Raw genomic sequence first — 27,761 nt, 5'->3', positions numbered from 1 at the left:
AAGAAGAAGAAGAAGAAGAAGAAGAAGAAGAAGAAGAAGAAGAAGAAGAAGAAGAAGAAGAAGAAGAAGAAGAGGAAGAGGAAGAGGAAGAAGAAGAAGAAGAGGAAGAGGAAGAGGAAGAGGAAGAGGAAGAGGAAGAGGAAGAAGAGGAAGAAGAAGAGGAAGAAGAAGAGGAGGAGGAGGAGGAGGAAGTGGAGGAGGAGCAGCAGCAGCAGCAGACAAGTGCGGAAGATGCCCACACAAAAGGGAGCATCAGCTTATCCCTAGTCTCTAGGTGACAATTTCGTCATTCAACAGTGACTGGTAGGGTGGGCTGGGAGACATGGGTGAGAATTCTGAGAGGCGTGACTTGGATCGAGGCACAATGCATTCATAAACTACTTCATTGAATGACAACTTTGTACAACTACTTAAAGATAATTTTCTTACAAGGCGAGAACTCAGTACTATGAGAAGTGACCCAGTCATGAGAGAAAGCCATAGTCCCTCTTAATGCCCCCATCAACTTATAAAGACCCAACCTCTGACCCCGCTACATAGTATGTCAACTTGAGTTTCATATTGAACGATATTCAAATCACACCAAGCAGATTTCTAAGAATATCTGCTGAATGAGCAAATGGATGGATGGTTGAATTCTCTAGTACTTGAGTACTTGAGTGTCTCTTATACAAGCCAGTTTGGTATCCCAAACAATGCTTGCTCTCAGTTTGTTTTGTTTCATTGAAGAATGCTTTATGGAAGTAGCCACTTTCATAAATCAGCTACTTATGTTTCCATTTCTTACTCTCAAATCCTTCTCCTTTAATTATTCTCAACTGCTCTTATACAACAGAGGTTTGGAAGTTTTTCCTCTTCATGTATACTTCAGAGAAGCATTCTTCTTTTTCTTCTCCTCCTCCACCCCCCCTTTTTTTAGCTTATGGTTAATGATCAGATTCCTCTAACTGCTCTTTAGAAAGCACGAAGCATGGGTTCTCAATCACTATGAACAAATACTCTGCCATCCTACTTTGAAAAATACGTATAATTAAAATTCATGGTTGAAAGAATTTCTAAAGTGGCAAGTTGCTTTTCTAAGATATTACCATGTCTTATTTTAGAATTTACATTCAGTAACTAATCTACATTATGAAATGAGATCCAGTTCATTGGAGTTCCTGAATAATTACTGTGTGGATACCGAGTGCTTTCTGCTTGCAGGAAAAGTTGCCTCAGCTACTTGAAAAGTGATTTAAAAAATATTTTGTTCTAGACTCAATTTAGAACTAGAATAACACCACAAATACAATCAATTTTCATTGGATAATTTTAAAACATGTAATGCAATACATAATAAATACGATTTATCCCTTCTGAAGGCACCTCGAAAGACAAGCTTTCCCCAAAGATTATGATACAGAGAATACGGACCAAGTAATAAACTTGTGTAAATCCTCATATCATCGACTCGGAACGGAGGAGCCTCCTGTAAGTAGCTGTTGTTAATTTCTGTAAGTCTGGACACTTTGGTGTAGTCATGCAAGTAAGAACCAAGAGGAACATGTGTTTAGCACTGCCATCTTTACTTTGGTGAGTTACTTTGGCAGGTGCTTTAGCTGGTGTGTCCTTCACCAACCCTCCCTGTAAAACGCACCTGACTTTCTTTTGTTATTGGGGAGATGTAAAGCAAACACAAAGTGCTCAACGGCGTGCCTGGCTGTATTAGTTAGCTTTTTATTGCTAGAATGAAATACCCGACGCAGGCTTGCAGTCGAGAGAGATTTGTTTTGGCTGGTGTTGTGGGAGGTCAAAATTCAAAATCACGTGGTCCTCTTGGTTTGTGTGTCTGGGGAGGGAGATTGTTGGGATGAGCAGCCGTACCTTGATTGTGGGGAGCAGAGGGAGACTGTGGGAACAGATGTGCTTATGAGAGCACATCCCAGTGAACTCACTCAGGACCCTATCTCTTACATTTCCCCATGTTACCCATTCTGGAGACCAAACCTCTATCACATAAGCCTTTTATAAGGTAAATTCAACACCCAAACTAGAGTGCAGGCATACAGTAGGTGCTCAAGGAATTGCTATTATTTTTGTGCTGCTGTGCTGGCCTGGGAAATCATTATTACTGAGTGGGGGTGGGGACGTTCACTTCTTGACCTGAGATTATTGCTCCTATCTTGGAAATGAGAGGCCATCTCCGGGGTTAGTCAGAGGGTGTTAGTCATAGATCTGCAGGATTCACTGTTCTGGAATTTGAGTTAAGCAAGGAAGTCTGGGACCCAAGAACAGACCAGAGAGAAGCAAAGGGCGATTTTAAAAAAGCCCTGTAACATTGCTTTATCCGGGAGAAGAGAAAGCTTGCCTGCTTCCAGCAAGCCGCCGTTGTGAGTCTTCAGGAAGAGAATTATCAGAAACAATTGCACAAGTGCCTAAGAGGAGAGGAGTCTCTTATTTTGAATGTCCTCCAAGCTCTAAGACACTAGTGACAGTTAAGAGAGTATGAGCCAGCTTACCATCAAGCCTTTCACCCCTCTTTCCCCATCAGCCAGACCTGGCAAGAGTTCAGCGGTAGAAAAGCAGCAGCAAGGGAAACAGCAGCATCTAAGCAAAACTCAACTCACTGTAGGCTCCCAGGTCTAAAGTAGCACCGATCCAGGAACAGGGAAACATATATGCAAGACAAAAACTTATCACTAGACTGGGAATGTTTTTTAAGTAGAATGAGGTCCTTCTTGAAGTTTGAGAGGCTGAGAAAAGCTGTGAGATCAGCCTACAATCTCTTTCCCTCCAGAGGAAGGAAAGAACTAGCTGTGCATGAGCTAGTGGAATGGACAGTTTAGTTAAGATTAACTTGCTTCCTGATTGTATTGTGTTGATACAGTGTTGCTCTATTCAGTAAGATGGCTACTTTAACGTTACCTCATTTCATTCTCTAGTACCATGAATAAAGAAATTGAGATCATGTGAAGTTGAAACAAAAACTATGAAAGTCAGAGGTTATGATCTAAGATCTTGAATCCTTTCACAAAATATCTCTTGGAGGATCAAACTTCTCTGTCACTAGTGCCATGGTTTTTCTTTTCTGCCAGCCCTGGGGCTTGAACTCAGGACCTGGGCACTGTCCCTGGGCTTCTTCAGCTCAAAGCTAACATTCTACCACTTGAGCCATAACACCACGTCTGGCTTTTTCTGTTTATGTAGTACTGAGGAATCGAACCCAGGGCTTCATGCATGCTAGGCAAGCACTCTACCAGTAAGCCACATCCTGGGTTTTTCTTTTTTTCTTTTCAGAGCTGAGGACCAAATTCAGCACTTGCCTGACAAGTGCTCTTCCACTGAGGTAAATGTCCAACCCTTGCCATGGCTCTTTTACTCTCCTACAATGCATCCTGATTAGGTTTTGGTCTGACTTGGGAATAGTCTGTATCTCACTGTATACGTGTTGGGTCTTTGATCTCCTACATCTTAGCTACAACTTTTGTCTTGCTCATGAATTATATCCACACATATGCTAGCTAACCCTTCCTATCTGCTCCCTTTTGTGAATGGCCTTCTTACCCTTTCTAGTTCTCTTAAGACCGCTGCTGATTTGTGCTGCTTATATCTACTAGTGATTCTGGTTAGCTGATTGAAGGTCTCTTGGCACTTAGATTGTGCTACAAAAGTTAATGTGGACATCATTTTTTTTTTGGTGACAGTATTTAAAACAGCATTATCTGTGCTTACATTAGGGCTAAGTTTCCAAAAGGTCAAGAATGTAACAGTAGTTTCACAAGCCAAAGTGAAGTATTAGGTTACTTATGGGAGAATTCCAAATAAGATAGTGCCATTAGGCCCACATTCACCTGAAGAGGATTGAAGCATAAGGAGAAGTTAAGAGTCACGCTGAAAGTCAAATTAGGAGATTTGAATCCAGTCAAAAACATCCTGTATCATGGGAATGGCCATTGCTTTTCCCAGATAGGACCTTGAAGTCTACTAGAGGGGAAACTAAGAAGTCAGCTTCAAATATCTATGTGTCAGAAAGGTCAAATATAGACATAACTAGAAGAGCCAGCCTCTCCTGCATTGCATTTACCTCTTTCCTTATATCCTGGTACTCATCACATCATCCTCCAAGAGGACAAAGGGAATTAGAAGAGTAGAGAAGAATACCAAGACAGTTGAGAAGAAGCCAATTATACACGTGCCCTTCCCCCTTCTCCCAGTAAGAAAGGTCAAAGCAAACCCAGGTGGGTGGAGGAGTGAGATTCTTCAACTTTAAAAATGTTTGAAGTTTCGACTGTTGCATTGGATTGGCTATTTTATTTACTGTAGTAAGACCCCTGGGAGAGAAACAGCTGAAGAATGTTTATAATATCCCAGAGTAACCAGAAAAAAAATCCCGGGGCTTATATTTCACTGAGCATGAGAAAAGTCCAGCCCCTCCAAGTGACAAAGGATAGGCAGGGATGGAGGAAGGGGATAGGAAGAGATGGCAGAGGAAAGTGAGCAGGGATGGAGGAAGAATGGGTTTGTTTGGTGACTCTCTATACTCACAGCTTCCACTTGTTCAATGCCCCAGTTATCTACTTGTCTATAAAAGAGACACTCATTCTTATTTTCCCTTTCCTTAGTTTTCTTCATGTCACTTAAATCACTGGACACATTGTCACAAACGAAGGGACTTTGTTTCCTATCACATCACTATTTTGTAGAACCTAGCACTGCTTAATAGGTGTTTGCAAAAGAAAGGCAGGAAGGCTTTTTAAAGCAGGTACATTGGATAAGAAGGATTTAAATCACGTTATCTTAGGCCAGTGTGCACAAACATATGTCTGTATTCTTCACCTTCAGTGTCTATTTACATATTGCTTTGTGGAAATATTTCTTTATGCTTGGATAATAGCCTGAGCAGGTTATCATTCTTTTTATAGTAATTATTAGATAATTGAGAAGTGTATTTGGTCATATTTCCATAACAGTATTTTACCAACATGAGGGATTTCACTTAAAGCTAAATCTTTTCTCCCTCATCCTTAAACTACAGCCTCCTCTAATTCTGGGGAAGAAAGCTGAGGGGAGGAAGGAGGCAAAACTGGCTGATTTTCTGTTTTTCTACTTGCTCTAATCTTCCCTTCCCTCAGACAACTGGACAACCAGAGAGGCCTTTTTTTGTGATTATCTGACTACTATTAATTACTTGACAAAGACTGTTTCTGTGGCCAAAGAAATGGTTTTATTAGCTGATAGAACACAACTAAGAAATTTGTTCAAGATTTACTTCTCCTAAGGATATGAAATAAGCGTGTTGTAAAAGCTGTAACAGGTGACAAAGGATTAAAATTGTTTTCTGATGATAGTCTGAGTCTCATTTGATCAAAAAAGTACTGGTTCTATTTTGGGGGATCACTCTGGGATCTTTTGGATTCTGTAAATAAATGTAGATGTGAAAACAGCCAGGAGCTCAGACATCACTAGTATTGAGAAATAATGGCCTTTATGGTGATTTTCTTAACATTAAAAACTCTGTGTGTGTGTGTGTGTGTGTTTGTATGTTTTCTAGGGTTTGAACGCAGTTTTTTGTTGTTGTTGTTTAAGACTAGTGCTTTACCACTTGAGCTTTTTGGTGGTTAGAGATAAATGTTTCAAAGACTTTCTAGTTCAAGGTGACTTTGAACTGTGATCCTCAGATCTCAGGCTCCAGAGTAGCTAGGATTGCAGATGTGAGTCGGTCGCTGATGTCTAGCAGCAAAATCTTGGTATCACTCATTTGTGAAGAGGATGGTGATGATGATGATCATGATGATGATGATGATAATGGTGGTGGTGGTAATGATTTTGGGGGGTGGATCTTGAAAAAAATCTCATGGTAGGAGATTGACAGGTTAAAATATGTAGCCTCCTTTCTTCCCTTCCTTCCTTCCTCCTTCCTTCTTGCCTGCCTGTCTTCCTGCTTTCCTTCCTTCTTCCTGCTTTCCTTCCTTCCTTCCTTCCTTCCTTCCTTTCTTCCTTCCTCCCTCCCTTCCTTCCTTCTTTGCTTCCTACCTTCCTTCCTTCCTTCTTTCCTTCCTTCCTTTTTCCTTCCTTCTTTCCTTCCTTCCTTTTTTCCTTCCTATCTTCCTTCCTTCTTTCCTTCCTTCCTTTTTTCCTTCCTATCTTCCTTCCTTCTTTCTTTCTTCCTTCCTCCCTCCCTTCCTTCCTTCTTTGCTTCCTACCTTCCTTCCTTCCTTCCTTTTTTCCTTCCTATCTTCCTTCCTTCTTTCCTTCCTTCCTTTTTTCCTTCCTATCTTCCTTCCTTCTTTCCTTCCTTCCTTTTTCCTTCCTTCCTTTTTCCTTCCTATCTTCCTTCCTTCTTTCCTTATAAGGAGCTTTGAACTCAGGGTTTTATGCTTGTTAGACTAGTGCTCTACCACTTGAGTCACACATCCTTTCCAGCATCTTGCTGTTGTTACAGGTAAAATGTCACAGATTCTTCTGCCTAGGGTTGGCTTCAAATCTGCATCCTCAGAAATCAGCCTCCTGAGTATCTAAGATTATAGGCATGAGCCACTTGTACCCAGTCCGATGGTTAGTTTTGAGATTAGGCCTTATAAAAATTTCTGCCAGGGCTATACTTAAACCACAGTCTTCCCAATGTCCTTCTCCCATGTAGCTACAGTTATAGACATGAGTCACCAGTGCCTGGATTCTTACCTCATAATGAAGACCTTCGGCCTAAGATCTTCAACTTGGTTCCAGGGCATTGTGGTGGAACACTCAGATAGGTCAGGCAATTGGTGAGTAACTGTTTTTGAAATTCTTGGTCTCTCTTTCACCTTGAATATTTGAAAATAAGCAAAATAAAAAAGGAAGTTGAAAAGGACTGGCCCAAAGTATTTAGAATGTGGAGAAATCTCCTAGAGAAAGACGCAAAGGGTAGGTATGGGAAGTGGGTTCCACTTAGAAGTTAGGGCCTACAGGAAATCATCTAGTGACTTGATAAATATTCCTCAGAGGCAAGAAAACGTGATGGACTGGAGTCTCATTCACACTGGATGAGAGATTATAGGCAAGCTGACAGGCTTAGGCCTCTAATCCTAGCTAGTCAATAGGCTGGATCAGAAGGACCATGATTTAAAGCCCGCCCCAGCAGCAATGTCTTTGTAACTTCATTTCTAATTAATTAGCAAAAATCTGGGCTAGAGACATGGTTCAAGTGGTAGAGTCACGGGCCATCAAGAGAAGCCTCTGAGTTTAAATGCTGGAGTCAGAGAAAGGAAGAAAAAGAAAAAGAAAAGAGCTTCAGAAGAAGCCAGAGGCATCCGAGGGGAAGATTTTACTTCAGACATATCTGTATTTCAATATGGGCCAGAGGAGTGTGTTTTCTGGGGGCCCTACCAAAGACCCAACAAAGAAATTGTCAATGGAAGATCAACAATGAACTCTGGTATGATTTGCCAGAAAACAAGAAATACTCAGCAGAATGAAGCTGGCTATCCTCAAAAATGCACCATGAAGACAAGTCGTAAATGACCTTCTATTCTCTGTACCAGCTACACCTGCTGTGTATCTATTACCAAGTTTCTTAAATGCTGTACATATGGTGGTGTTCATTCTGAAAGTTAGAAATTGGGACTCAAAACAACGGGAAATGAGAATGATAACATGAAATGAGCTTCCTGTACACATTCGGTAGTTTATATATTACCATTTGACTCAAGCTAAATTTGCTATTCAAATTCAATGCAAATTTTAGTGATTATCCTGTTTGTTCTGTGTTAATTTAGCTATCTCAGCAAATTGCCAATCTCCAATTTGATACACACACACACACACATATACACACACACACACCTTTTTAAAACATATGGAGTGCTTTTATGAATTACCCACATTTTTGTCAGATTATGAACATTTCTACACCAAAGTGATTTTTCACTTTAAGATGGTGTTAGGATTAGGTTTGCCTGCAGGTACCTGAAACCAGAAATCAATGTAGATTGTTCACACAATGTTTTATGTTAACATTCTTGAATAGCAAGCCACCTCCAGAATGGGAGTTGCACAGATTGTCTAAAGAAACCTAGACCTTCCAGCTTTCTGCTTTGCCTCCTCTGGGGATAGGACCCAATGTGACCACCTCACCTTTTCTGCATCAAGAAAAGGAAAAAATAGGCTTTTCCTGGAAGGTGTAAAAAATATTCACACCCATTGCACAGTCCAGTTATGGGTCATATTTAAGTTTAAGGGAAGCTGGAACATGGCCGTCTGAAATCCATGTAATCACTTGAATGTGGGGATTTTGCTTCTGATTATATGAAACATAGAGGTAATGAGTAGGTTCTGGAATTAAGCAACTTTGACTATTGGCTACATAAGTTAAGAGGTTATAACTTTGAGCAGAAGTCTTTAAGCTTTCCATATCTTCATTTCCTTCTGTGCAACAGGAGAATGGTAGAGCTGTTGAAGGCTTAATGTGAAGACATTTAAAGTGGAGTCTGGACATTTGCTATTATTAATAATAAGCATTTAGCCTTATGATCGATTTTAACTCACTAAATTGTAGTCACTTAGCTTCTGAGGTTTGTTTACCTCTCTATGTATGTATTAGCCCTATATATTAGATGTTTGAAATTACAATGGAGTGCTTGATGCACCTAGCTTTATATGAAAGTTTCTTTAGCTGTTTTGTAGAGTAGATGTCCAGAGAGCATAGCATAGGCTCTGGCAAAGGCTCTATAGTGGATGGTACCAAGCATGTTGATAAGTACCTGGTGTGGTCAGAAACACAAGTGCTCATTTTTATAGCAACCCTCTCTTCAGAACCACCAAAGGGTCACAAGAGAACTACCCCACACCTTTAATGGCCAAAAGACCTCTACTAGCCACCCTCCACCTCCCCCCACCCCCCACTGAAAGACCACTTGGGTCACTACCCTGGGACCCAGTCTTTTAATAATCTGAATCTTTGTACTGAATGCTATTAATGAATATCCAAATCACAGCAGCTTAAAATCCAGCATGATGCCCAGCACTTGGTGTAGATACAGATGGATAGATGAATCAGTGAATAAGACTGGATATGTTTTTAATCATGAAACTACTACTGTTTAGCTGGTTTACCTAGCCTTACGTAAACTTTTTCAGTCTTAGTTTGTCCATCCCAGAAATGGAGCAATTAGGCTACACATTTGTTCCTGTGCCCCTTCTGATCTACTTTCTGCCCTTCTAAACCAAGGACAAAGGAGTCCGACTGCATAAGTGACCTTCCTTGTCTTTTGTTTTCCTATTGAGATTGATCCACTGGAGGTGATAAGAAGTGGGAGGAGCCTGAGCTTAGCCATTTATCCTCAAGCTTTTGTCTTTATAGGGTCATGGCTTAGTGATAACTGTCTCTTCTGAAAGCTAAAACTATTAAGAAGCTGTCTTTTTATAGCTGTAGGTTTTTTTTTCTGGATTCCAGTAACTGGTCTACCATGTGGCTCCTTTATAAATAGATCCTTCATTAAACCCCCAGTTCAATCATTTGATTATTCTTTTCCTCTGAGACCAAGATTGAGATACAGCTGTCTGTTGCTGTGGGTATTTAATGAAATAATGAATGTAGAGTGCTTGATACAGAATAAGCATAAGGTCGACAAATGCTACTGTTATCTTTTCCCTTTTACTCCTCTTGGTTTCACGTTTGACAGTGTCTTTGTTTCAAATAATTGCCTAAATTCTGAGGGGTCTGTTACAAATAAAGCAGTATTGGAAATGATCAGAGCATACTTAAGGTTAATATTTTAGTCTGATACTTTCAAACAAAATGGCAGTTACTAATTTTTTCCCTCGAAGAGAATTTTTCTTTTTTGTTGAAATACATATGAGTGTCAACTCCATATCACCTCCCTACCACCATCACCATTGACTTGTGAACTGGAAAATCTGAGGAAAAGTAGTTGAACTAATAGTTTATGGGTCAACAATTGGAAACTGGGTTGAACGAGGAAATTGGGCTGAGCTGGAATGCTGCTGATTTGAGGTTTTAGAGAACAGTGGCCAGAGAAGCCAAGAAGCCAGAAAGAACATGGTGTACACTGGGAACATGGGCAGAGACTATTGTTAAAATGATATTCAGTAGGATAGCATCCTAGTTATCACAGAATTTTATTGGTAGGTCAAAGTGGACCCAAGCTCTTTGGCAATAGCTCTGATATTCTTGCAGTTGAAGGCTTCAAATTTCAAAGAGTAGTTTCCTTCCTTCCTTCCTTCCTTATTTCCTTATTTCCTTCCTTCCTTCCTTATTTCCTTATTTCCTTCCCTTTCTTTCTTTCTTTCTTTCTTTCTTTCTTTCTTTCTTTCTTTCTTTCTTTCTTTCTTTCTTTCTTTCTTTCTTTCTTCCTTTCTTTCTTTCTTTCTTCCTTCCTTCCTTGCTTGCTTGCCTTTCTTTCTTCCTTCCTTGCTTGCTTGCCTTCCTTCCTTCCTTCCTTCCTACCTTCCTTCTACCTGGACTCTGTTCCTGAGCTTTTTTGCTCAAGGCTAGAACTCTACCACTTTCAGCCACTGTTCCACTATCCATTTTTGAGTGGTTAATTGGAGATTAGTGTTTCAGGGGAACTTTTTCCCCCAGGCTGGCTTCAAATAGTGATCCTCAGATCACAACTTCCTAACTAGGATTACAGGAGTATTTTCTTTTTTTTCTTCTTCTTCTTTTTTTTTTTTTTTGTCGGTCCTGGGGCTTGAACTCCGGGCCTGGGCGCTGTCCCTCAGCTCTTCAGCTCAAGGCGAGCGCTCTACCATTTGAGCTACAGCGCCACTTCTTTCTTTTTCTTTTTTAAATAAAAAAAATCTGCTGAGAATAATGTATTCTGGGATTTCATTGAACATTTTAGGGAACCTCATTTTCAGGTTTAGGAAGATGATGGATTTTCTTGTTGCTAAGGTCTGGCTCTCTACTCTGAATCTCCAGATTCATTATCTTCTAGAGTTTTGTATGGAAATACTCTGTGTGTGTGTGTGTGTGTGTGTGTGTGTGTGTGTGTGTGTGTGTGTAAAAATACCGTACAGAGGGTTACAATTACATGGGCAAGGTAATGAATACATTTCTTATCAAGCATTGTTGCCTCCTCCTTTGTTTCCCCTTCCCATCCCTTCCCATTTCCCACCCACTCTCCCCCGTCCCCCAAAGTTGTAAAGTTTGTTTTTCAACATAACAACTTGTATATCTCATTGTTGCAATGGGTCCACTCCCTTCCCCTCCACAAATTATACCAACATCAAATACAATGAAAGCAGGGGTTATACCATGGTGGAGGGACATACAAAGCAACAAAAAATTTATCTTATAAATATGTTAGAAACAATTGCAAGAGAGAAAAACCATTTGAATCCTTATCTTGGGGTTCATTTCATCTAACATCAACTTATCGGACCTTTTCTGCTTGTCTCAGACATATACTAGTTATTGCAAATAAGGAAAACCATTGGACCTATGTTTCTTTGGGCCTGGCTTACTTTACTTAATATAATTTTTTCCAAGTCTTTTCATTTCCTAACAAATGGGGCAATGTCATTCTTTCTGATGGAGGCATAGAATTCCATTGTGTGTATATACCACATTTTCTTGATCCATTTATCTACTGAGGGGAATCTGGGTTGTATGGAAATATTGAACCCTGAGCACATCATAGTCTTCTTGCATTTAGGAACAAAAATTTTTGCTTTCAAAATTTCTTAAATGTTAGCATGATGGTTCTTCAGGTAATCTTTCACAGCTATGATTGCTTGATAATTGACTGAATTATCCTCAATGACAGAGAACAAATAACAATAGTGATAGTTTTTGATTGCTGCAAACATTTTCTTACCTAAGGAAGTTAGAACAAACAGTCTTGAAAAGGACGCAGAGGAAAATAGAAATTAGGGAGAGTTAGCATTTGGTCGAATGAAGCACTATTTATTACCTGGAAACAATTAAGCTGAGTTTTATTTTCTAGTATCACACAGCAAGGGACTGTTATTTTTACATATATTTTGAAAATGATAGGAAGATTATTAGGAAAGTAATATACTTTCAAAAGATTGAAAGAAGATCATCTCTAGGGTGAAAGTGACAATTATTTTTACCCTGGCATATTTTTTTTAATTGAAGTATAAGAATTTGGGAAAGTTAAATCCCTCCCTGGGGGCAGCCTATGGGGTAGAATCTCAAGGGTAGAGGAAGTGTCTGGAATTATACCTGAGAGCATGTTTTTCTGGCCTGGGAAGGAACTATTCATTGGATATTTATGAAGGAATAGTTGATGGCTATGAGTTATATTACTCATTTTTAAATGTCAACTGGAGTCAACACTTAAAATTAGAATGTACTTAAATAGGAACATGTAGTTAGTAACTAGCCCTACAGAGGATGAATTCATTTCTCTTGTCTATGGTTTCTATTTTTCCAGATTTGGATATCAGAAACACGTGAACAAATGTCACAGGTTTTCTTAAACCGAGAACTGGCTGAAAAAAGGAACAAGGCCTTACTAAGTGAGGAAACAATGAGCTCTGGGATTGTTGACAGGTATCCTTCGTGCTCTCTTTTGCCTATACAACTTGCTCCAGGATCATGCTCATGAAACCACATTTGGGGGAAAGAAGGATCCTGATCCCAGCACACACCACATATTGTTTTAAGCCTCCCTACTTTCAGGCTGCTGCCTCTGCTTAGAATTCCTTCTTCCTCCATCATTCACCATGCCACATAGCCTGGGCCTAGCTAAAAAAATCTTTGTTTGCTGTCTACAGTCCTGATTGCAGACCTGTAAAACGGGAATCATGAAAGTGTTTGGTTCATACAGTCATTTAGATAACATACAATATGAAATATGCCTAGAAATATTTTTCTGAAATGCAATAAAGATCAGACAATTCATCATTAGAATGGATTGCTTCTACTCTCCTAGCCATCTGAGCATTGTATGCTCCTCTGTAACAGTTGATCATGTATGCTGATTGTCTGTGTCTATGTTTCTCCAGAGCTGGAGATAAACACATTCTTTGAGTGTAGGAATTGTTTTTAGTCATACTTTTTATCCTTTCATGGGAATGTGAGACATAGACTTTTACCTTTTATTTTAATTGTAGAAAAATACAAAGTAAGAACAAAATACTAAGATTTCTGTTTTTGTGTGTTGGTAAGTTTTATGTGGCAAAACATATAAACAATGAAAACCCTTTGAAAAATAATTATGTAATTTTCAAGCCCCAATTAACTTTGTATGGCTTTGAAAGTTTATGTATGACAAGTAGACATGTTTTCTAAAAGTTACTTTCTTGTTCATAGGGACACTGGCTTACCCGCTACAGGCTTTGGAGCTCTCTTTAGGAGACATCCACCTGATAGGAACAAAATGTAAGTTATTTTTGAACTGCTGGGGATTGTGGAGAATGCATATGGATTCCAGAGATTTGTTTGGAGGGTGAAAAACATCTTTAATAAAAAAATTTAACAAAAGATTTTTGTTCACCAAGAAGCATAGCACTAATAATTGTGATCGTAGTCATAATAATAAAGCATTCAGTTCTTATTTGCATATTCTTAATTTGCAAATTCTCTCCCTCTAAATTTTTTTTTGGTAACCTCCAAATCATCATTTGCATCCAGACACAGTATGATGTATGTAGTCCCAGCGCTTTGGAATCAGACCTTAGAGAACTGATAGCTTGAGACAGCCTAGGCCACAGAGTGAAGCCATCTGAGAACAACAAAAAACCAAATAAAGAAAATAAACAAATAAAACTCAGAGGTGTACAGGAACCTAACCTTGTATTCTCCCTAAAAGCAATGCTGCAATATTTGCTAATTCAGTCTGCTAACAGCTTTATGAAGCATTACAACAGACCCTTGGGTGTCAGTAGGATGACCAAGGAGACCACTATGAGAAGCTGACAGCACAGGATGCTTAGAGCTCATCCTGAGATTGTGTATGCTTAATTCTTTTCTCCCATAACACAGCCCGGCTTCCAGTAAGGATCTGCCACCTTCCAATAAATCTAAAATTTACACTGTATCACTTCAATTAAGCACATTAACCTTGACCTTTTGGGTACATACACACACACACACACACACACACACACACACACACACACACATGCACACACAATTAAGGATAGAGGACACAATAGTTTTAAAAACAACTGACAATAATGCAGGACTAATAGAACGTTTCTGCAACAACTGAGTTACATGATATGAATGCAAGAATTTATATTTGTTTTTAAATTTGTTATGCATTCGTAACTTTTCTAGTTCACGTTTGGTCAAAACTGCATGTAATAGATCCATGAATAAGGTGGGCTTTGCTGTACTAACAACAGACATTGACTACCCAGCAAGACATTCATACTTCTTACCGATAACAGAATTTATTTGGAGGTAGCACGAATTGTTACTACAAAAAATGGTATTGACTCATCTTTTAAAAAAAGATAAGCTTTAGTGGTATATGAGGTAAGTGGTGTAGAAGAACACACGTAAGATTATGACAAAGCTTTACGCTTTGGTTTGTGCATGACGGGATTGTGGTAAAGATTTTCCAAGGTAAAGTATATAACCCAATTAGAAAGCTAACCAAAGCCTACTTAATAACTGCTCTACGGTGCACTTGGTGTGGTACTGGGGTTTGAACTCTAATCTTTGCTGGCACCTATGCCATTGAGGTACATCTCTAGTCCAACTTCACTCTTGATTTGGTGGATTTGTTCTCTCTTGGAAATCCTTTAGTAGCATGTTGGGTTGCTTGGACTGGCCTTATAATTTTTTTTTTATTCCCTCTGTCTCTCTCCCCCATCTTTAATGTCTTCCTTACTTCTAAATGCTTTTTATCTTTCTGACTTTTCTGTTTTTATATGATCCTTTTTGGACCAGAATATCTTCATTTACACATGTTCACAGTAGTTTATTCTTCTTTAAAAGTCTTCCCTACATAGTCCAAGATGCTCTTGTCTTTCCGGTTTTCGTCTGTGTGGCATCCATCTTCAATGCTAGAAGTGTTTTTCTCACATGACCAGTAATGAATCTTTGATTTCATCTCATGATTGGAGCTGGGGCTGAGAGCTGTGACAGGGTTTTGTTGACTTGAAGCCCTGCTGGAGAAATCTCTAAAGCTCATTTTTCCAAAGCATCCCAGTGTCAGAACTTCACTCTTTCTTCTTTAACTGCTAACAGTACCCACCAAAAAGTGCCCCAATCTCCTATCTGAATAGTAAAAGATGTTTCAAGGTGTTCCTGTGACTTTGGAAGGAAAGGTGATTGTCCATGGGGGTTTCTATTAACCATTCATTGCATAGAGTCACACTGAACTATGCTGTTGATCAATGACTTTCTCCTTTGGCCTTCCCAGAGCATGTAAATCTAGCCTCCTGGAGGGGAGGGGCAGTTACTCTGCAATGGTCAGTGGATGGGGAAGACCTTTGTCTCCTCAAACACAGCACTCTCCTTAATCCTCTGTTCATTTAGAATTTGGCTAAGTCAGAGACCATCTGTCCGTCTTCCCTTGAGCTTTCAAATTTTGTTTCTCTTATCCCTTCTCTTTATTCTATTCTTGTGAGGTTTTTAAAAACACGGTAAGGCTTTCCTGGAAATTTTCAGGAAGGAAGTTTTGCTGTGCATGCGACCTTAACACTAGAGTCATAAAGGTTTCATCTGGCAGGTGATTTCCTCCAAAGTATACCTACCACTATCGTCAGCCACACCCATTCCTATGACTTAAGGAGGTTTGATAGGCCACTTCCTCTAGAGGACCTCCCCATATTTACTGCCACACCCACTTCTATAACTTGCAGAGCTGGAAAGGTGGTTTGTGAATGTTCAGAGCACCTATATTTTTATCTCAACACTATCTTTTCATCTTGTTTGTGTGTTCTTGACATCTCCAGAGAGTCTGACCTACTTCAGTTGTAGCACAGTTATTTCTTGGACAACTAGATCAATGATTTCTGATGTTAATGGCAAATTATAATGAAAAGGGGAATGTTTAATTCCCATCTTATTTGATTTAGGGATTCAAAGTTGGTAGATCCAAAAGTTGTCTTATTCTATTTTGGTAAAAATGTATTAGAAGACATGATCTTTTAGAACATCACTTATTAATTTCAATTCCTGGATTACTTGTTTGTGTTATTTGATACATGAACATTAGCAAGGAAATACATCTATGAGCACCTTCAACTGTCCTCCACTAATTCTATGTATAATGCTTTCCTTATGCTAATATATACTAACTAATTATAGGATGATACTGCATATGATAGAATGCTGTGGTGGTTTAGAATCTACTCTTTTGAATATTAAATGTTCTTTTGCTTCTTGCCAACTGTACTACTAATGAACTTAAATGTCAACCTTAAAAGGCAATGAATAAGAATGAGTTTGCTCAATCGACCAAAATAATGAGTTCTAACATATAAAAGAAAGGCTCTAATTATACTGGAAACTCATACTTCAGGTTATCTCTATGGAAAAAAGTCAGAATATAAATGTATAGTTTAGCCATTAGTCCACTGTACTCATCTTAATTTTTAGATAATATTTATTATGTTGTAATGGCATTTGACTGTCTGGTTCTTTAGTTTGTAATGCAACTTTTGTCCTTAACTTCAACATTAAGAAGACACTGTCCCTTTCCTCCACAAAATGGTAGCAAACACCACAGTGACCCTTATTGAAAATCACAGCAACTAGAGTATTTGCTATCCCTGGTCATTCTTGAGTTTGACTAGAAAAAGTTGCTCTCAATAATTGTTTCCTTATGGAGATAAATGAGGGGAAACCAAACACAGGAAACTAGTAGAAACAAAGAAAATAGTTCAAAGACTTACACTTTAAAGATCACTTTAAGGCTAGATTGAGTCATCTGGAGCTACAGCAATTATTTTCCTTGAGTGCTGGACATTCTCATGAATGCGTTTTAAAGAAGTTGGCATTGGCCATTGGTGAGAAGGCTAAAATTAAGGAGACTCAAATGTGTTTTAGACACCAACGGTGCTTTTCTGGTCAATAACAGACACAGCATAGGACATGTTGAATGTACATTACTTTTACTCCTGGGTACAGAGAGCAAAAGTATACAAAATAAATGGAAGGCACATTTCCTTTAATGCACATAGGAAGAGGAGGGGAAAATGAATAGAATGAATATAACTCAAAAGTCTATTTTTCCCTCTTACCAAAATTTCAAGTGCCTCAAGTAAGTTTAACTTAAATTTTGAAGTACTTTTTTTAATGAAGTGTGGGAAACACTCATTAATTATCAGAGAATCCCAGTGTATCTGATTTTTTCTAATACAAAACCCTTTCATAAGTGTCCATAAACTTAGACAGTTGTAGCTCACTCATTGTTTTCAATTTAAAAATACTTAGACCATGTGAAGCAAACAACTAAAACTCAAAACAACAGAACAAAAGCAACAAAAACAGAGGCAGTACTGGAAAGGAGATGTGATAATGAATATAATTTTATATGCGGGTCTAATTTCTCAGAAGATCTTATTTAAATATTCACATATACCCTTATGGCCTCCTTGGGTCCACAAGTCATTTTGTTCTTAAGAGGGCAGGAACTGGAAATACTGTGACAATTCTCTCAAGGTGGGAAGCAAGTCCGTAGGGATTTCTAGTCTGACAACAGACTAGGAGTACTGAGCACTGAGCACTTACCAGGAGGAAATGTATACCTTACATGAGGAAGGCCCCGACTACTGCACCCGGTCATCCGTACTAAATTTTTACTGCTTCCTCATAGCAGTGATTACTGTATATTCACTGAAATTTTATGGTAAATGACTCTTGTTTTCAGAATCCAGCTGAACAACCTACATGATCTTCATGGTGAGGATGAAAGCATTACCTTGGATCACTGGTAGCTTTTTGACATCATGAGTTTTTTTTCTCTCCCAGGAAGGGCACAGGATTGGAAAATAGGCAACCTGGGATCTACTTTTGGACTAGCACTAACCCTCCTAGATGACCTAATCACCCTCTCTGGGTTCCAGTTATTTCCATCTGGAAAATAAGAGGATTGAACCAAATGATCTGTAAAGTCCTTTCTTGTACTAAAATTTTATGGCTCTAAAGAGAAAGGCTTCTATAGTCACATAAAAAGGCATGTTAAATGAGGCCAAAAAGTAGTTCAGGCAGTTAAGTGTTGGCTGTTGGCAGAGAGCCTTTCTCCGGATTGGTGTGGAGTGGTCACTCAACAGTAATGTCAGTAACATGCCCAGGCCATTGTTTAAATTCTTTCCATTTATTCCTCTCACTGGGGCCTCTCACTGGACAGCATCTGTCAACCCTTTTCTCTACTGTTTCTTCTACTTGAGTATTTTTTTTGGTTTTTCTTTTTTCTTTTCTCAAATACCGTACATAGCATTTATTTTATTTTCTACTAAGGTACTTGTGGGGTGATTTACCTCTTATTAAAATACCACCCAGTTGTGGAACATATTTCCAGAAGAAAAAAGTTTACAAAATTCACCTCTGAGGATGATAATCGTGATGAGGAGAATAACAGCCACATCAAGATGTGAAGGAATGTAGTGAAACTAATTGGAACTCCTTTCTTCATCCATGGTACTGCTTATGGTTTTTCGCGTGTCCAGCTTTTTGCCTTTTGGACTGCGTCCCTCCCCCAGTGAATGTCATTTAGCTAGGCTGTATGATGGATTGGCTGATTCCCTTCCCCAAGTCTACCTTCCCATAAGCCCATGTGTTCCTGGCCAGGCCAATCAGAGAACACGTTAGGATAGTCACGGGAGTCTGGGGGACCAAGTCCTGCTTGCTCCAGTTTACAGGTTCAGAGAACAATCTGTCTGTCCCCTGGAGAACATCTACTTGTCAACCGAGTTAAGCAAATATGTAGAATAACTTCATTCTGGTCACATTCTGTTTGTGCATGCGTTTATCTCCCTGTCTTTTATTATTTAAATTTGAGCTGGGTTTCTATAACTCCTGCTTGTAAGGGCAATATTAATAAAAGCAAATAACCAAAGCCTGAGATGTGCTGGGCATGATTAAAATATTTTACCGATGCTAAAGCCTTAACTCTCCACAAGAACTCTGTACTCTGTGGAAGGTAAAATAGTAGTGTGGTGAAATAACAAGTCAAGACGCTCACAGCTCAAGCATAATGACAAGTTGGGATTTAAACTAAGACAGTTTAACAGTGAACAGCATAATCTTGGACCCTCTTCTGTGCTACCTGTCTGAATGAGAGGTCAGCTAGGAGAATTCTGATATATACTTCAGTTTCTGAATAACACTTTCCTTTCAAAATGGAGCTAGTAATTGCTACCATTAGGTAGATTAGACCTTGAGCCCTGTAGTGTTGAATACATATGAGATTTTATTATAGAAATTGAAACACATGGTTATGGAATTCAGAAAGCGCCTCTCTGTGTGGTATGCAATCTTTTGTTACAATTCAGAGTATGAAAGCCTGAGAAACATGCAGCCCTGAGAACCCAGTGACCCAGTCCTGCTGCTGAAGTCCCAGAAACACAAGATGAGAGGAAAAAGAGTTCTGCTCTCTGCATGCAGGAGAACACGAATGTCCCAGCTGCAAGAGAGAGTGAAGATATGTCCTTCCTCTGCCTTTTTGTTCCACTTGGGACCTCAGTGGATTGGATACTATCTGTCCATGGGTGGGGGTGATCTGCTTTCCTCAGTCTAACGATTCAAACGCTGATCTCTTAATACACCCTCACAGACATACCCAGAAATAGTTTTGGGCTAGCTATCTGGGTGTCCTGTAGTTCAGTCACGTGAACATAGAAAATCAACCAAGATAAATAGGATATGCTGAAAAGGTAGGAGGAAATGACAAGGGTATCCATATCTACTTAATGTCTTTTATTTTTTAAATGATGTTTGCTGTTCAGAATAAGACAGAACTTCCCGGAGTGGTCAGACACTTCCCACTCGATGTGGCATTCCATGGTTCTCTGTGGTTAGACTTGTCAAAACAATGGATGTCTTTTTGCTGCTGTTAGTGATGAGATTGATTGAATGTGAACTCTGTTTTTTGAGACACTCACTCAGCTCCAGAGGTCTTGATGGGACCATGTAATGTGGTGACTATATGGAACATGCCCTTGTCTTGACTGGTAGGAGCCTGGTGGAGAGAATATCTTCCAGACAAAACAGAAAAGGATCAGTTGACCCTTCAGGTCCTTCCAAGTTTAAGAATCTGTGATGCTGTGGGTTTGAATACAAGCCTCATTGCTAACTCTCTGCATCCTATTGCTTGTGTTAGTGCAGATGTGGCTATTTCAATGCATGTCAGAGCTGTAGCAATAACTTTAATATCACACTTCCTTTCTCCGCAGTTAATCTACTCTGCAGAGTATCTCATAGCTACACCTGCTAAAGGTCATAGAGGGTGTGTGTGGCAAACTGTGGGTGGAGCTGGTGGGAGCCTGCTGTCTAACTCTCAAGCATCCTGGCAAAATGGCATTATCCTGGTGAATTTATCCGCATCTATTTGGTGTCTAGGTTCATATTTCCAAAAAGATCATTTTTATCTTGTGCTTCAGAAGTCATCTGACTTCTAGTGGAGACTAACTTACGCTCATTAAACACAAGAAAAGCCAGCACTGTACTTAATTAATTTATAATGAGAAATAAAAATTTCTAGCACACTAGACAGCCATGTCAGACTAATGAAAGCATTAGTAGAGAGAGTTGAAACTCCATATGGGAAGTTAGATTGTAACTAGGATATTGCTCAGTGTTTGGAATCTGAGCAAGGGGAATTGAATATATGATTATAATGATTAATGGTCTTAGACTCTGATCGTCTGATTATAATAAGACTCGTTCAGTTGTGGGTGATAGACAAACTATTCAAATCCTTTGGGGCCAGGTGCTGGCGGCTCATGCCTATAATTCTAGCTACTTAGTAGGCTGAGATCTGAAGATTACAATTCAAAGACAGCCCAGGGAGGAAAGTCCCTGAGACTTTTTATTTCCAATTAACCACCAAAAAAGCTGGATGTGGCAGTGTGGCTCAAGTGGTAGAGCACCAGTCTTGAGTGATAATGCTAAGAAGGCTAGAAAATTCACTAGGATTCTCTTTTTCACTCCATTTGCTTGGCCTGAGGGCCAACTCTTCCATCTGGTCGGGGCAGTTCTGGTCCATACAGTTCTGCCTCAGACGAATGACTGACTCTAGCCCATTGAATTTTACTGAAAAGGCAAATTCCAAAAGAGAGCCCTGACCACACTTGGGCTCAAGGCTGATCCCTGACCCTTTAGCTCTTGGCTAGGGCTGGAATACTAGAGCAGATCCACATGGCACAGGCTTGCTCCTGGTGGTTCCACATCATGTCTTAATGCTATTGTTGGCTGCCAGTGAGACATGAAGATGAACTCTAGCTGTGCTCCTGGAACCAGAACTATTTATGACCCAGGGTACCTCTTCCTAGATAGGGAAGCTTAATAAGGTAGCTACTTCATAGTATACATGATGAACACCTTCAGTTTTGTAAGACATTGCTATCAATGGTGTATGAGGACACTGGTTCTTTACTAATACCATAAACATCATAAGGATTTTTGAGGATCAGTTTAATAAGATTGGCATTTCACTGATTTCTAGATTTAGGACTGACTTGATTTTTAAAGTTTAGTTAGACTTTCTGGTTTCTTCTACTGTGAGTCAAATGTCTATGGCCTTTGTCTATTCTTTCCTACTAGGATTTTTTATTTCATTATTTTATAGGAGTTTTGAAAAACTTGATTCTATGCACTAAGTTTTAAATTTCTAGGAAATGCCTTTATCCAGTAGATGACTTTTCTTGTAACTTATTTATGGTGTCTTGATCATCAGAAAGTTTAAATTATAATTCATCAAATACAATCCTGTAAACCTCTTAGATATATATATATATATATATATATATGCTTATGTTTGTGACATTAATAAGAAGAGCCAGATGTTCCTTTCCATCACTAATTTGTAAAGCCATTCCACCATACAAGGGGTTTATTTCTGAGCTCTATATTGTATTCTTCTGGTTTGTATATTTTTGTACCAACACAACATTGTCTTCATTGCTATAGCTTCATGCTATATCATCATCATCTTCTTCTTCTTTTGGTGATGGTATTAGAATTTGTATTCATGACCTCGCATATTAAACAAATTATCACAAGTCACTCTACCAGCCACTTCTGAGATTGGTAAGTGCTGAGGTCTTATTTTATGCCCAGGCTGACTTGGACCACGCTTCTTCTGTGTGTGCTTCCCTATGTCACTAAGGTGCTGGGCATGTGACACCTCACCCAGGCATTGTGCTTCTCCTACAGCTTGGGATAACAGGTTCATCCACTGTACCCAGCAATTGATTGAGATGGAGTCTCTTGAACATTTGTGTATTGTGTGTATGTGTGTATGTGTGTATGTGTGTGTGGGCTGATCTCTCAAACTTCAATCCCCTAATCTCTGTCGTCCAAGTAGCTATGATTACACGCTTGAGCCACCATACCTGGTTACCTTTGCTGTTGTATAGAGTAAGTTTAACTAATTTCCCCCTTGTTTCCAAAGTTATTTCAACTCTCTTTGACAGTTTATGTAGCCCCGTGACTTTTTGTCCTTAAGACTGTTTCTTAGGTTCCTTGTTTGTATTTGGATCAGAAGGGCATTGAATTTGTGAGATGAAATAATTGCTCTTATCATCTGCAAAGAGAGGAATTAATTGTTTTATATCCTTTAATACATTTTATGTTTTCCCTATAAACATCATGTGTAATTTCTGTTGTATATATTCTTAGAGATTTTGTTATTGTTATAAGATTTTTTTCCACTTTGTACTTTCTAATTTTGATATCTAGATGTGTTGTTTTGTATAATGATCTTGTATCCAACAACCCTGTGGAAACCTTCTTAGTTATTATGCTTTGTAGCTGCTTTGGATTTTTTAAAAAATTTAGACAATCTTCTCATTGGCAAAATATGGAAACTTTTGTTTCCTCTATCCCAATTATTACACTTACGCTTATTTTTAAATTGCATTTACTAGGATCTTAGTGTATACTTAAGTCAGGAGGGTTCTGTCCTTGCTTGGTAATATTTCTGGGGAGAGAATTTTCATGAGCTTAATTTTGATTCTCATTTGTTGTTCCTCTCACAATAATGTTACTGATTTCTGCTAAATTCAAGTAGGGTGGATATTCTTAGACAAGCAACAATTATAGGTAGTTCTACCTAGCCAAACAAGTTTGGGGATTTTGCTCAGTATCTTAATTAAAGAGCGCCCTCTTCTGTTAGAACACTGAAGTGAAGTTTAATTCAAGCCACTGGGGATGGGGTGAGAAGCAGGTCCATGTTAAGGTACTATCTTAGTGCTCCAGGAGCCTCCGTTTCTGGTGTGTAGTTTCTTATTTTTCTTTATCTTTCTAGCTGTCTTTCTCTTCCACAAGCAGTGCTTTTCCAATCTGCCATTCTGGCGCTTCATATATGGAAAGCCGTGATTCAGATCTTTTCATCTTGGATCTATTTGCAGTGAGGTTCTCTCTGGAAGTTGTGTCTTCTGTGTTCCATCCACCTCTCTCTCTCTCTATCATGGGACCTGAACTCTGGGCCTGGGCGCTGTCCAGCGCTCTACCACTTGAGCTACAACGCCACGTCCGGCTTTTTCTGCTTATGTGATGCTGAGGAATCGAGCGCAGGGCCTCATGCATGCAAGGCAAGCACTCTACCACTGAGCCACCTTCCCAGCCCCACTCCTCTCTAATATGATCCCTGCCCAACTCGGTTGCAGCATGAGCCTTGATTGAGTTCTACTGATGACTTTGCCTGCTTGTATGTACATAGTGGCTTCTAGCATCAAAGATAAAACAATTGAAAGAATTGAATCGGCATTTATTTGCAATTACCGAATGGAGCAATACCTCATCTTAAAAAATGAATTGAATGTCCCAAGTTGGGCACTGATGGCTCAAGCCTGTAATCCTAGCTATTCAGGAGTCTGAGATCTGAGGATCAAGGTCCAAAGCCAGCAGCAGCAGGAGGAAAGTCTGTAAGACTTAGTTCCAATTAACTGCCCAAAAGCTGGAAGTAGAGCTGTGTCTTGTTGCTAGAGGGCTAGCCTTGAGTAAGAAAACGAAGGGCAGTATCCAGGCCTTGAGTTCACACATACACACACACACACGTTCCAATGAGCTGAGCTGGGCAGAGAAAGTTGGTTTCATAGACAGAAAATGTTGAAGAAAGCAGAAACAGAACAAAAAGCAGGTGTCATTTTTGTTATTTTCCTTGAAAAGGTTAATGCAGAGAGGACTTTCTCATCACTGAGGCTAAGATTGGACTGGCTTGTTTGGGGACTTGGCCCTTTTGTCTCCCACCTGATTCCTTGAAAGGTCAGATAAACATCCTGTCGTCCTGGAAGAAGCCCTCTTTTGCTATGGTTTGCTGGCTTAGCCAAGAGCTCAGTCCAAATCAGTGGCCTCCCACAAATGTTCGTATTCACCTCTCCTTCTGGGCAACAGTATCAGCATCGTTTCACAGGCTACATATAGCAATTTGGATTTGAGGAGCTAACGGGTGGAGGAAGGGTTTGTTTTCTCCCTTCGTGACTAAGAAGTTATCATTCCATCTTTGGGATTCTGTTTCTGCCTTATATAGTCTATGAATTATTATAGCATTATTAAAGATCTTGGTAATTATCTCTGTGGTCTTTTTTTGACTCAAAGTCTCTCATAGATGCTATTAATATAAGAAAATATCCTCTTCACTCACTAATGATATCTATAGTAAAATATTATTATAAAACTGAAGATAGTATTATTATAAAATAATAGTATTATAAAATAAAAATATAACAACACATAAGTTATTACTTTTGAGTTTTATTTGAAAATGTTTGATGCTCAAATTAAGCTCATCATTGCAAAATTTTCAGCTCTTTTATTGTGATGGCTAAAATGTTAATTTCATGATTTTCATTTATCTTGGGAGCAGAAATAGCTTTTCCTATTCTTTTTTCTCGCCTCCCCCTCCCTTTCTCCCTTCCTTCCTCCTTTCTTCACTTCCTTCCTTCCTCCTGTTCTCCCTTTCTTCTTTCCTTTCTCCCTCCTTTCCTTCCTCCTTCCCTTCCTTCCTTTCTCTTTTTTCTCTCTCTCTTTCTTTCTCTCTCTCTCTTTCTTTCTTTCTCTCTCTTTCTTTCTTCCTTCTTTCCTTCTTCTCTCTTTTCTTCCTTCCTTCCTTCCTTCTTCCTTCCTTCCCTCCCTCCCTCCCTCCTTTCTTCCTTCCTTCCTTCCTTTCTTTCTTTCTGTCTTTCTTTCTTTCTTTTTTCTTTCTTTCTGTCTGTCTGTCTTTCTTTCCTTCCTTCCTTTTGCTTGTCCTGAGGCTTGAACTCAGGGTCTGGGCGCTGTCTTTGAGCTAGCACTCTACCACCTGGACCATAGTTCCACTTCCTGCTTTTGGGTGGATAATTGGAAATAAGAGTCTCATGTTCTATCTGATCCAGGCTAGCTATGAACTGTGCTCCTCAGAACTCAGCCTCCTGAGTAGCTAAGATTACAGGCGTGAGCCACCAGTGCCCAGCTCCTTCCCTTCTTTTAAAGAGATTACCCTCTGTCTTTTTTTAAAATTACCATTTACTGGTTGGAAAGTAACATTTTCAATGTTTGTCCCTTTGCTCATGAGTACTGGCACTCTCGTGTGCATCGTGAGCACCTGGGAGACAGTTATAGAACAACAAGCTGAGCCCCAACCAGCTCCTTATTCAGGAGTATTGATGAGTTTCCCATCTGTGGATTCCATCAGCCACAGATGGAAAAAAACAGAAGTGTCTGTTTCTTATCATATTTTATACATGATAAAGTATAAAAACTATCATACACAATAGCATATAATACTGTTAGGTTATTAGAAGTAGTACGTATTACAAATGACCTGTAGATGACTTACAGTACAACCTGGGAGGTTGTACTGGGATCTGCAAAAGGCCTACATTATTCTGCATATGGGACTCGAGCATAGACAGATACTACTTTCTGTTGTTTTCTAAGGTTCTGGGACCAAGCTCCCTAAGAATGAATATGTACATGTCTATCAAGTCCCCAGCTTGCTGATGTTACTCTGGAAACCACACCTGGGTTGCTGGCAGGAATTGGTTGATACCACCCGGTTAAATACTAGCACTGGTTAGTTGGGATTCTTGAAAGTGGAACTGTGGGCCACGTGGTAAAGTGCTAGCTCAGGGAGAGCACGCAAACCCTGAGTTCAAGCCCCAGGTCCAGCACAGGAAAAAAATGAAAGAGAGAGAGAAAAGGAGAGAGAGAGACAGACAGACAGACAGAAAGAGAGAGAGAAAATTCTTGAGAATTTCTCAAGAAAGAATTCTTGAGAAGTTTGTGAGGAATGGCAGTAAGGCTTAATTTCTGGCAGGAGAATATTTATTCCCAAGTCGAGGGAAACTTCCTTGCCAGTTTCTCTGGTCTGGTCTCTTATGGGGAAGTAAAGAGCCTCAGGCCATTTTCTTGTGCTGGAGGCTCAGGAGATCCACATTTATGTCTTCCTACTATAGCGAGCATCCTTTGCATTTTCAGTACCTCAAGGTTTCCCTTTTGAGCCAGGCTAGGCTTGTAAATTATGTAAGATGTGGTGTGTGTGTGTGTGTGTGTGTGTGTGTGTGTGTGTGTGTGTCACCCAGCATTTCTGTGGCTTTAACTGAGTTGAGGGTTGGGGAATCTGATCTCAGCCTGCCCTGTCATCTTCTACTATCTCTTCCCTGTCATCCGGCACAGACTTATGGCCAAAAGATTTCAGGGGCAGGAAGAGGGTGATAAAGAGAATGTCTGGAGTGCAGAGTACCGGCGCTCAGGGTATGGGACATGAATGGCAGCCACACACAATCATTTGTAGGGGAGAGAAGAGAGTTATGTAGAATTAGATAGAAAAGTAATTGAAGGAGGGAGAGGTACCTGCTGGTAGTGAGAAACAGTATAAAAAGGATTTACATATTTTATTAGGGCAAGCCCTTCCTGAAATGCTTCTGTTACACATAACATATATAAATATAAAATATATACCACACTTTTTAGGGTGATTCTTTCCTCACATATTGACTTCTCCCTCTTAGGTCGTCACTGACCACATACTCTGAAGATTACATTCCACCTTTCGATTACCAGCCATGTGTGAGTACAGCAGCCATCTTCAAATACTTATTTGTGACTTGAAATATCTCCTCACATTAGTGTCAGTGGTCAACTGATTTACGGTGTTTCCTATCTACTTAGAGATGTGACCTGTTTATGAGATTTAGAGCAGAAAAATACTGTCTGAAACATGTGTCATTGTCTTCCTTATTCTGTGCTTTGCCCAATCATGAACTCAGTTTATTTGGAATAAGAATCTACTTTTCTATTCAGCTGGGTGCCAGTGGCTCACATCTGTAATCCTATCTGCTCAGGAGGCTGAGATCTGAGGATTGCGGTTTGAGGCTAGCCCAGGCAGAAACGTTCCCTTGAGACTCTTATCTCCAATGAAACGCTCAAAAACCAGAAGTGGCCATTTGTATCATATAGACATATATATGTATGTGGATTAATTTGGCTCTCTAAAATGTATATGTTAGCTTTTAAAAAATCCATTTTAGCAAAGTGTGAACAAATGCAGCAGGGGTACTCACTAGACACTATATTGAAAGTGAACTAGGGCTGGGAAGGTGGCTCAGTGGTAGAGTGCTTGCCTTGCATGCCTGAGGCCCTGGGTTTGATTCCTCAGCACCACATAAGCAAAAAGAAAAATGCCGGAAATGGCGGTGTGGCTCAAGAGGTAGAG

General features: G+C 39.6%; 1 protein-coding gene across 1 annotated transcript in view; it reads left to right on the top strand.

The window, feature by feature from the left end:
* Positions 1 to 27,761, top strand: part of LOC105987241 (chromosome unknown open reading frame, human C9orf135) — a 59,142-nt gene that overhangs the window by 17,485 nt on the left and 13,896 nt on the right. Inside the window, exons 2-5 of the mRNA XM_013018438.1 lie at positions 1,362 to 1,470; positions 12,378 to 12,496; positions 13,259 to 13,327; positions 27,058 to 27,115. Coding sequence (XP_012873892.1) covers positions 1,362 to 1,470; positions 12,378 to 12,496; positions 13,259 to 13,327; positions 27,058 to 27,115 — 355 coding nt within the window. The remainder of the gene's footprint in view (positions 1 to 1,361; positions 1,471 to 12,377; positions 12,497 to 13,258; positions 13,328 to 27,057; positions 27,116 to 27,761) is intronic.

Source organism: Dipodomys ordii, unplaced genomic scaffold, assembly GCF_000151885.1.
Source record: "Dipodomys ordii isolate 6190 unplaced genomic scaffold, Dord_2.0 Scaffold40, whole genome shotgun sequence".
NCBI lineage: Eukaryota > Metazoa > Chordata > Mammalia > Rodentia > Heteromyidae > Dipodomys > Dipodomys ordii.
This window is presented reverse-complemented; position numbering and strand designations above follow the sequence as displayed.